The 12252-nt window shown below is 33.8% G+C and overlaps 1 protein-coding gene across 1 annotated transcript; it reads right to left on the reverse strand.

The window, feature by feature from the left end:
- Nucleotides 1-12252, reverse strand: LOTGIDRAFT_180297 (hypothetical protein; the record flags this gene model as incomplete). The annotated part of the gene is made up of 16 exons (XM_009049494.1): nucleotides 1-228; nucleotides 675-839; nucleotides 1218-1345; nucleotides 2108-2233; nucleotides 3089-3186; nucleotides 3681-3739; nucleotides 4496-4637; nucleotides 6550-6656; nucleotides 8242-8325; nucleotides 8866-9042; nucleotides 9573-9680; nucleotides 10114-10311; nucleotides 10557-10763; nucleotides 11439-11512; nucleotides 11736-11871; nucleotides 12193-12252. 16 exons carry the CDS (start codon nucleotides 12250-12252, stop codon nucleotides 1-3), a joined length of 2097 nt encoding a protein of 698 aa, XP_009047742.1.

The following is a 12252-nucleotide window of genomic DNA, read 5'->3' on the forward strand; positions in this document are numbered from 1 at the left end:
TCAACAAATGTCTGATTTTGCGTCCAACACAACTTTAAGTCCCATTGCAGCCATTTCTGCTACTAAAACTTGAAAGACGTAAGGCACTGCTATAACTTGTACTGGTTCAGTTTTTTTACACAAAGAACACGTCCATTTATTTTGGTTGTTAAACAACATCCCTGAGATGTTTTTAGGCTTCTCTAGAACTGGAGATAATAAACTTTTACATTCTACACACATTTTGGCCTACAAAAGAAAAAAGGTGAAATGAATTTTAGGACATCAATGTTGGATCCTTGCCTATATTTTATAAGTAAACTCTTTTTAAGTCAAACTTGTTGAAAACTTAAAGGGATTGTAAAGAGGTTTTCTGAATTTTTCATGTGTATTGGGGACACTGATAGCATCAATTTGCACCATTCTAATTTTCAATCAGATGTCTGTGGTTTCTGCAATTCCACTAAAACTAAGTGTTTGATGACGTCACTAATCGCGAAATATGCTTTATCACATAAGGTCCTTCGCTCTACAACTGATGCAATGGACACTATTTTAACAGTGAAAATATTAAGTTATGTTATTAAGACGTTTAGGTTGCTGTTAAGTAATGTTACAAAAGTACAGGCACAGGCATCTAACATTAGGGTGATGCGAGTGTAAAGAAGTATTTTTTCAATCTTGGACCTACTTACAAGAGATTTATCAGAACAATTAAATAATCGGTCGTGTAATAAAAATGGTGTTCCGTGAGCTATTAAAGCATCCCTCTCCATCTCCCCAAATCTCACACCCCCAGCTTTCTTACGTCCCTTCACTGGTTGGTGGGTCAAAACATCTACTGGTCCAGTTGACCGCACCTACAAACATACAAATCAACAAATGATGAATTGATTTTGAGCTTTACATGCTAATTTTCTGCACTTCACATGGACGATATAGGCAAAGTGCACTTTGGAAAAATTTACAGGCCAACAGCGTTAACCATACTTTTGGTCAATTTCCAACTGTCAAGGGATCTTTGATATGGGCAGGCAAGAAACAAAAAGGTGTATTCCTAGAAGCAATAGACACTGAACACACCTTTTGTTTGAGCCATTGGCAGATGGTGTCATCAAACTGATGATTGTTTAAGAGGCCCGTCTTTAGACCCTAACAGAAGTGGCTAAATTAAAAATAAAAGTTAATAAAATATATGAAAGTTTGGTTTAATTTTAAAATTGTCATGGAAAACAAACCTGGAATTTATCAGAGACCATGTGACGTAAACGTTGATAATAAACAATACCGAAAAATATATCTACTTCTAGTTCTCTACCATCAGTACCAGAATATAACCTTTCTGTACCATAGTAATTATACCCAGCTGTTATTATATATAGAAAATAAAAATTAAATGATGTTTTAATCTCTGATTTGCCTCAACCTCCCCCTCTCTCCCCCCCCCCCTCATAAAATTTTAGATATATGATTGACCTTCTTGAGTACTATAGTTAAAGGGATTGTAAAGTGGTTTTCTAAATATTTTATGTATATCAGGGACACTGATAGCATCAATTTGCGCCATTCCAATTTTCATTCCGACATCTGTGATTCCTGCAATTCCACTAAAGCTAACTTTTATGACGTCACTAGAGGGGAGATATCTATGGAATGGCGCAAATTGATGCTATTAGTGTCCCCAATACACATAAAAGTTTTAGAAAATCCTGTTTACAATCCCTTTAAGCCCCACTTCAAACTATTTGCACATGATGCCAAGATGGCAATAGCTCCAACCTGTTCCTTCGGTGCAAAGTTTTAGATGGAATGATGGACCAGTTTAGCAATCTTGAACAAGCTGCACATCTAACAGCAGCAAGTAGTTTCATCTCAACTTAGACAGACAGGGGCAATAACTCTGAATTTTATTTACATAATCACAAGGAAGCACTCAATACCTATTTTGGCTTTCAATATTCAAATTTTTTGTGTTTTTTTTATGAAAAATAAATGTGTGGGATAGTTTGGCTGCCAAATGGTCGTTCAAAATTTAGCAAGAGGAAAAACAGCCTTTTGTATCGAGGGATTAGGTATCAAAAATGACTCATCACCCTTGAAGGACTCGAGAATCTTCTACTGTTCTTACCTTTAGTTAACATGAGACCGAAATGATCAATGGCTGGTTCCTCCTCGGAGAAAGTAAAAGGTGTAGCATCATGACATAAACCATGTGAAGCAGCTGATTTACCAGCCATACTTTCTATCATCATTCCTGTAATAAATACGTTCATTTCCAAAAACAAATCTTAATATCAAATGATGTCATTAGTAAAAATATTTTTCACAAAAACAAGTCAAGGGATTTTAATTTTGTTCACACTCTAGTAACGAATGTTAACTGTTATATATTAAAGATGGGTTCCCTTATTTTCATCTATGAAAATGAAAAATGCTAATATTATATGAATAGTGAGGTGTTCTAATGACTTGGAAAAATACCAGTTTGTCTCACATGTCCATAATTAATTCATAATAAGCTAAATTAGAAGAGAATTACCAGCAGAATTCCAATGAGTGACCGATCAAGAAAGGTCAAAAAGTCTTTTTTTTTGTTTATCCAGATTATACATACAGGGACATTAATTTATGATTGGTTAAAACTCTTAATTATATGCAATAAGAACATAATGATATGATTAAGAATACATGATAATTCATTATAAACACCAATTAATGAAATAGTTTGCTTCATTTGAAACTAAAAAATAAGGAAACCCATCTTTAAAAACGCATTTTATAATTCATATATTTATTCAGCCGTATGTCTTCTGGGGATAACACTTGAGGTGACAATAATAGAAGATGAGCTCATGCTCATGCATGTGCTATGAATATTCATACATGTTAACAACGAAGTTGCTTAACCATTGCCTTAATATATCTCATTTTTCCTTGATTTAAAGATTTCGAAGTGCTATAAATCAGCCAACATGGTCAATATAGTTGACTCCTGACTCTTTTCAGCCTATTTCATTTACTCTCCAGTCTGGATCTACAATAGCAAAATATTATCGAATCTAGAGAAGGACAGCATGTGAAAGAAACACATTGACAAGTTGACTTTTACCTATAGTCATTCTGGAGGGAAAGCCATGAGGATTGAAGATAATATCTGGTGTCATTCCAGTTTCTGTAAATGGCATATCTTCTACTGGCCACATCATACTGTAAATATATTAATGTATCATTTTGTATCTTTGCTGGCCACAATCGACTTTTTGATTAATTTTTGAGACTAATTCATTGCTTAAATTTTTTAAATTTTTTGGCCAGCCTTTATCTGAATCTTTGTAAGCTAAATATTGTCCAATCAAACTCGTTCCTGAAATCTTCATGGTAAGATCTTAGCCAATCAAATCAATCGTTCCAGACGCTTTGTTCCTGAACGTATGCAAAACAAAAGCAGAAAGTCACTAAATGTTTTGATTAATATGAACGATACAGAATTGAGTAAGATTTTCGGTACTTTGTTTTGCTTACATGACCTTCACCCCTTCATCATTTCTGTTCTCCCTCTACTTCGATCTGATTGGTCAGATTTAAATAGCACTAATCTCATATCCACGCCCACAAAGCCAAGTGTAGTGGGCTTGGTTTAATACGGGTTAATAAGACCACGTTAAAACCTGTATTCTTGATACAATGATTATATTACATACCTACAAATACCCTTCTGACCATGTCTACTGGAAAACTTATCTCCAATAATAGGATTTCTCTGAAATATAAATTAATAGTCATGTTAACAGATGGTGGGAAGCATGCCCTTTCTAGCACCCAACACCCAACAGCAGGCTCCTTTGGTTTATGAGTGATTTCTTTACCCTTTTTGCAAGGGTAAAGCATTAATAATTCTAGAAGCACTAGCCCATTCAGAGTGCTATCAGGTGTTCAGAGATGAAATGAAATGAATGGAGTTTTACATCCTACGTTTCTGCACCATGTTGGCTAATGAAGATTGGCAACGTCATGCAGGGTGTAACGAGGAAAAATTTGCCAGGACAATGGCATTAGCTTTCTCTTTTCTATTGCCAACGGTCAAGGGATCTTTAACTTGCACAGTCCTTCCTTGCTAGCAGCAGGGGATATGTGTCCCCAACTGATTCTCGTGTTTGAGTGGCTTCAAATATTCTGAAAGGGTGGGCATGCCTTGGAAAAAAAGAAAAAAAAGAAAGAAGCAACTATATTTTACAAGAATAACAACTTAGGTTCACAGTTAAGGATCCTTTCAACCGGCTGGTCCTTGGTTAAACCTCTTGGCATTGATCTTTCCTGGATTATCCATACCCATTTACAGCTGGGTCGACTGGATTTATGAGTGAAGATGACTTATACATGGTCATCAGACTTTTACATGCTGATCGAGATAGGAAACCACAGTAGCCATTTGCTCAATGTAACCAAGTAAATGACGTCATGTAAAGCACCAACGCTCTCACTGACTGTGCTATAGAACCTTGCAAGATAAACTTACCGGTATACGAAGAACTATGGCAATTTTCTGTAATTCCATTTTACCATCATCATCACCTAGTAACTTTATTTGTTCTATATATGCTGACTCTTCGTTTTTATAATAGATAACTTTTGTATCACCCGTCTGGAGGTTAACATAGCTGAAAATTTTAACAGATATATAAGCTGCTGAAAATTATAACAGATATATAAGCTGCTGAAAATCATAACAGAAATAAGCTGCTGAAAATCATAACAGAAATAAGCTGCTGAAAAATATAACAGAAATAAGCTGCTGAAAAATATAACAGAAATATAAGCTGCTGAAAAATATAACTGATATATAAGCTGCTGAAAAATATAACTGATATATAAGCTGCTGAAAAATATAACAGGAATAAGCTGCTGAAAAATATAACAGAAATAAGCTGCTGAAAAATATAACAGAAATAAGCTGCTGAAAAATATAACAGAAATAAGCTGCTGAAAAATATAACAGAAATAAGCTGCTGAAAAATATAACAGAAATAAGCTGCTGAAAAATATAACAGAAATAAGCTGCTGAAAAATATAACAGAAATAAGCTGCTGAAAAATATAACAGAAATATAAGCTGCTGAAAAATATAACAGAAATATAAGCAGTTGAAAAATATAACTGATATATAAGCTGTTGAAAAATATAACTAATATATAAGCTGCTGAAAAATATAACAGAAATAAGCTGCTGAAAAATATAACAGAAATAAGCTGCTGAAAAATATAACAGAAATATAAGCTGCTGAAAAATATAACAGAAATAAGCTGCTGAAAATTAAAACAGATATATAAGCTGTTGAAAAATATAACTAATATATAAGCTGCTGAAAAATATAACAGAAATATAAGCTGCTGAAAAATATAACAGAAATAAGCTGCTGAAAAATATAACAGAAATAAGCTGCTGAAAAATATAACAGAAATAAGCTGCTGAAAAATATAACAGAAATAAGCTGCTGAAAAATATAACAGAAATAAGCTGCTGAAAAATATAACAGAAATAAGCTGCTGAAAATTAAAACAGATATATAAGCTGCCGAAAAATAAAACAGAAATAAGCTGCTGAAAAATATAACTGATATATAAGCTGCTGAAAAATATAACAGAAATAAGCTGCTGAAAATTAAAACAGATATATAAGCTGCCGAAAAATAAAACAGAAATAAGCTGCTGAAAAATATTAAAGATATATAAGCTGCTGAAAAATATAACAGAAATAAGCTGCTGAAAAATATAACAGAAATAAGCTGCTGAAAATTAAAACAGATATATAAGCTGCCGAAAAATAAAACAGAAATAAGCTGCTGAAAATTAAAACAGATATATAAGCTGCCGAAAAATAAAACAGAAATAAGCTGCTGAAAAATATTAAAGATATATAAGCTGCCAAAAAATAAAACAGAAATAAGCTGCTGAAAAATATAACTGATATATAAGCTGCTGAAAAATATAACAGAAATAAGCTGCTGAAAAATATAACAGAAATAAGCTGCTGAAAAATATAACAGAAATATAAGCTGCTGAAAAATATAACAGAAATAAGCTGCTGAAAAATATTACAGATATATAAGCTGCTGAAAAATATAACAGAAATAAGCTGCTGAAAAATATAACAGAAATATAAGCTGCTGAAAAATATAACACATATATAAGCTGCTGAAAAAACAGAAATATTAGAATAAGAAACATTAACACTTCAGAGAGCTGTATAAGTTTTTGTAACCTTGGCAAAGCAAAATGTTTCATCACCTCTACAAGGATGGAAAACTTCTGCCCTTGACAATGGCTCAACTATCATAGGGACTAAAGGAGTCCCCACCTGCATTAAATTGACTTACAGAGTGGTCTAAGAATACAGAAGAACATTTGTTAAAAACAAATTCCTTGGGGAAATTCCAACACAAGTCCACGGGCCCCGACTCATCCAGATGAGTCACTGGCCCTTGAGGAATAACAGACAAATTTGGGCGTAAGGATTGGATGATGGTAATATTTCTAAAGATCTAAAGATTTGCTAACACATTAAAGATACTGACCTGTAATATATATCTCCTTGATGTAATAATCTACCAATATACGGTAAACCATCAACATCTAATCCTTCTATTTCATTATTTTCATTACCTGAAATACAAAATACACTCTACAATCTACCCTTCTGTTCCTTATATAACATGCATCTATTTGCACCATTCCAATTTTCAATCAGATGTCTGTGGTTCCTGCAATTCCACTAATCACCAGATATGGAGGCAAATAAACACCAGACATGGAGGCAGATAAACACCAGGCATAGAGGCAAATAAACATCAGGCATAGAGGCAGATAAACACCAGGCATAGAGGGAAATAAACACCAGGCACAGAGGCAGATAAACACCACCAGGCATAGAGGCAGATAAACACCAGACAGGAAGGCAGATAAACACCAGACATGAAGGCAGATAAACACCAGACATGAAGGCAGATAAACACCAGACATGAAGGCAGATTATCACCAGGCATAGAGGCAAATAATTACCAGACATGAAGGCAGAAAAACACCAGACATGGACGCAGAAAAACACCACACATGGAGGCAGAAAAACACCAGACATGGAGGCAGATAAACACCAGACATAGAGACCTCGATGGATTTAAATTATCGGTTAAAAATTTAGAATATGTAACTTACTGAACACCAGACTGACTCTCTGTCCTGATTCTTTTACAATATCTTGTAGATCTATAGTCTAAAATATAACAGACATTTTATTACCTGACATTTAATTACCAGACATTTTAGTATCAGACAATTTATATTATCAGACAATTTATATTATCAGACATTTTAGTATCAGACATTTTAGTATCAGACAATTTATATTATCAGACATTTTAGTATCAGACATTTTATTTTCTGGACAATTTCGTATTAGACAATTTAGTATCTGACATTTTAGTATCTTACATTTTAGTATCTTGACAATTTAGTATCTTTACAATTTATTAGCAGACATTTTATTATCTGACAATTTAGTATCTTTACAATTTATTAGCAGACATTTTATTTTCTGGACAATTTCGTATTAGACAATTTAGTATCTGACATTTTAGTATCTTACAATTTAGTATCTTTACAATTTATTAGCAGACATTTTATTTTCTGGACAATTTCGTATTAGACAATTTAGTATCTGACATTTTAGTATCTTACATTTTAGTATCTTGACAATTTATTAGCAGACATTTTATTATCTGACAATTTAGTATCAGACATTTTATTTAATCAGACATTTTAGTATCAGACTTTTTATTAACTGACAATTTATTATCAGACATTTTATTATCAGACATTTTATTAACTGACAATTTATTATCAGACATTTTATTATCTGACAATTTAGTATCAGACATTTTAGTATCTGACAATTTAGTTTCAGACATTTTAGTATCTGACAATTTAGTTTCAGACATTTTAGTATCAGACATTTTTATCATCTGACATTTTAGTATCAGACATTCTATCTTACAATATAGTATGATTACCTGGTAATATTATTGATGATACCCATAGTTGTAAGGAGCTGTAGACATCCCCAATTGACTTGTTTTATGATTGGTCAAAATGATTTTGTGCAAAAACTACATTGTTATTGGTATTACTCAATTGTAATATATGTAATATTTTTGTACTTGTTTTACATAATGTTGTTTAACACGTAGTGTGTCTACTGTCTAAGTCCTCACCTCTGTTTTATGGACTGAGCCGTGTCCAAATCCTCTTTCAAACGAACTCTTATTGATTACCATAGCATCTTCCATATCATAACCCTGAATAATAATCATCAGTTAAATACAGTTATTGATAATAATGGCCAGTTCAGACTTCCATAGTTCCTGTTAAATTGTGTTTTCATTCTAAAAAAGGTGATGCTGGCAACTGAAATTGAGCTCTATCAGTTGCTGAAGTAAATATTCAGATGACTTTACATACAGCTGAAATTGAGCTCTCTCAGTTTCTGAAGTAAATATGGAGATAATATACCAATAGCTGAATTTGAGCTCAATCAGATGTAAAGGCAAATATTTAGACTGAAATTGAGCTCTCTCGGTAGCTGAAGTAAATATTTCAAATGACTTTACAGATAGCTGAAATTGAGTTCTCTCAGCTGGATTTCAAATATTTAGATGACTATACAGATAGCTGAAATTGAGCTCTATCAACTGGAAAGGCAACATTTAAACAACTAAACATATATCTGAAATTGAGCTCTATCAGCTTTTGCAGCAAATATGTAGCTCTCATGTCAAATTGCCATGCTCATTCTTAGAGTGATATCAAGTGATCTGGTAATGATCAGAGTAACTTACTGTGTATGATATGACCGCTACTACAGCATTAGTTCCTATAGGGTATTCATCCATATTATAATCATCATATACTGCTGGGCGTACCATGGCAGATTGTGGTGTCTGCAGTCTGTATAATTTATTATCGGCACGGAAACGGTAGGCATGTAGAGGTGTTCCCAATGTCTGTTTACCCATCTGAAAATAAAGTAAATAGCATGCAGTTTAACTTCCTTCATTTTTGCACTTTACTAGCCATGGGTTCGCTCAATTGGTGACTTTTTGAACTTTCAGAATTTCATGGAATAAACATGTCATTCAATAAAACAGGGTTCAGAACGCATTCCAAATGTGCTAAAAAAATATTAAGTACAGACAAAATTCAAAATGGCGGACACATTGGCTTGCCTACCATTCCAATTGAGGACAGAATTGGAACACACAGAATCTGTTCAGAACTCTCCAACTGAGGGCAACCCCTGTTTCTCAAAATATATTCAAAAAAAAAATTGTAGTTATGACAAAAACTTAGAAACAGAACTTTAAAATATTGCCATGACAACAACATATTAATACTGTCAATGGCTCTTTAACCTAAACAGCCTATAGCATACAATGTCTCAGTTCATTGTTCAATTGTTCAACTTCTGACATTGTTGATCAGTCATGTAATGATAAATATTTTGACGTAACAAGATGTGCGGATGTTCCAATAGCAAAATTCTTACCTGACATTGGTACATGTTACGTGGACTCTGGTTAAAATCAGAGTAGGGGGTTAAACTAGCTATAACACTTAACATAGTCTGTTCATTAATTTCTTCATGGGTTGTTATCTAAAAAAACAAAATTAAACATCAAAATTTCATCTTGTGATATATTTCATCTTTTTCAAGAGCCTAAAAATAGTGCGTGCAAACAGAATTCAAAATGGCCGAGAAGGAAACAGATGGGAAAATTTTGAATGTGACATTCCGTTCTATTGAGGGTAGAATTTGAACAGACTGAACCTGTTCAGAACTCTCCAATCGAGTGCCACCAAAATTCAGATGCTGCAGAATAGCTCCCTAGACAGCAGATGACAAAATTAATTTGAATGAAATATCATTTCCCAATTTTGATTTTCTATGTTATGCAGAAGTTCTCTTTTCTGATGATGGTTTTGTAACTATGTGTTTCACAAACAAGGGTATCTTGCTGATCCAATATGGCTTCCTTCCAAAAAAAAACAGCAGACGACATTGTAATATGTTATAGTAATGAACTCACCCCCTCATGAGCTTCTGAAGCTGTGACACAAATATTCAAATACACCTGTTCAAACGTACTTATCATTTCTACTGCATCATGGGATAGGTTAATAACGGGGCGTATCATACGAGCTACATTGGAAAATAAATACACCCCAGGAAATTGACTAGCATAGTCACTCTTTGGTACCAAACATATTTCTAATGTTCTTGGAACCTAAATGAAAAAAAAAAACAGCTCATTTTCAAAACCTTCATCTTTTCTTAGTGCACGATTCATAATGACTAGCATAAAAATCCTTATATGCCAAAAAAATCTAGACATGGCACAATAAATGGAGAGTCAAGGGGAATAACTCCTAATCTAGGTAATGATTCTTTTACTAGAAAAAAATTTGAATGCCAGAGCTTCATTATGAATTTAGACGAGCCTCTTTCCCATCTTTTATAAATTTCTCTTACTTTTTCTTGTTGTAAAGTTTTAAATGCACGTAACGTATCTGTAAAAAGTTCAGCCCGTTCAAAATGAATATATCCCATAATGCATCCATCTAATACCACACTATAGTAGTCTTTACCAGAAAGGATTAAGGGAGAGTCAAGGGGGATAACCCCTAATCTCAGTAATACATCTTTCATACCACTGGTATCGCTAGGTTCATTCTGTATCTGAAATGAACAAAATACAAAAAGATTTGAACTTCTGGAAAATTCTTTCAGAGTTTGTGCCTCTTTCTGTGTTTTCCCCTTTGCAAAAGTCATATTCAATAATGAATATTCCAGGTGGCACTCGATTGGTGAGTTCTGAACAGGTTCCGTCTGTTCCAATTCTGCCCTCAATCAGAAGGTGTATGCAAGCAGAATATGTCATTTTCAAAATTTTTCCATCTATTTCCTTTTTCACCATTTTGAATTCTGTCAGCTCCAACTGGTACTATTTTTTTTCAGCTCATGTAGAACTCGTTCTGAACTCTGTTCTAATTTGTTTTATTGAATGAACTCACCAATCAGACGCCCCCTGGATTCCTCATGAGCAACTGATTTTAAATTGAGGGGAGCATTTCATTGGCTGAACTCATTTCAGATCCAAAAATTTATGACTGGTTCTTTCAACTAGATGAGTGATATATCCCATACCAAAAAATAAACAAACTATATGCAGATGTTTCTGATATAAAATCTTTATCAGGAGGAGGTTAAGTTTCCACTATACATGTAGGAATTTAGGCATATGAGCTAAGAAAGGAGACTCATTGAAGGTGTAGTTATTAAGAAAGTGACTCATTAAAGATGTAATGTTATTAGATTGACCAGTGAAATTTAACAGAGATTGCTAATACTTACTGAACATTGAGCAGCTAGATGATTCATCAGACCACATGGTGTACCATCAGGAGTGTGAACAGGACAAAGAAAACCTGAAATGAAATGGAGTTTTACATTCCCTTTTCCGCTATAAATTGGGCTTATGATGGTGGTCAACAATATGGAGGGTGTGATGAAGAGATTTTATCGAGACATCAGCCTACTCTTTTTCAATTTCCAACAGTTGAAGGTTCTTTTATTGAAACATTTTTAATGAAACAAGAGGACTCACTCAACAGGAGCAAAGGCTGAATGAAGAATAGTCCAGCAACTTACCCCAAGCTTCTGGTCGAAGTTTTCTGACTGTGGTGGTCCTCATCTCAGTAAAGAAAGCTCCACGATGAACACAGCGGAAGTGAGAAATATATCGGAAGAAATTTAATTTATCTGCAACAACACTCAATCCTGCTTGCTGAAAAATTAGTTCAAATTCATTTTTTTAGAAAATCAAAAGGATAATTCAGTGTGCAATGAGGGACCTTTTGCCAGGACATTAACATTAACCTACTCTTTTTAGATTTCCAACCAGGGATCTTTAACTTGCACTGCCTTTAGTACATTGTGCCTTGGTTATTTGTCAAATTTCACCAGACTCTGTTTCCATGTCAGCGGAAATCAGAGGGAGCATCAGGGATGAAAAAATCTGAAGTATATCTCTGCCTATGTCAATATTCCACCTTGCTTAAGCAACAAAGAGTGACTGTATCTCACAGTGGAGAGCTGTTTCACTCACCTGCATCAGATTCAATCCAGAAGGAGAGCGAAGATTTCCCGTTGCTAGGAAGTAGTTCAT

This window comes from Lottia gigantea (genome assembly GCF_000327385.1).
Source record: "Lottia gigantea unplaced genomic scaffold LOTGIsca_137, whole genome shotgun sequence".
Taxonomy (NCBI): domain Eukaryota; kingdom Metazoa; phylum Mollusca; class Gastropoda; family Lottiidae; genus Lottia; species Lottia gigantea.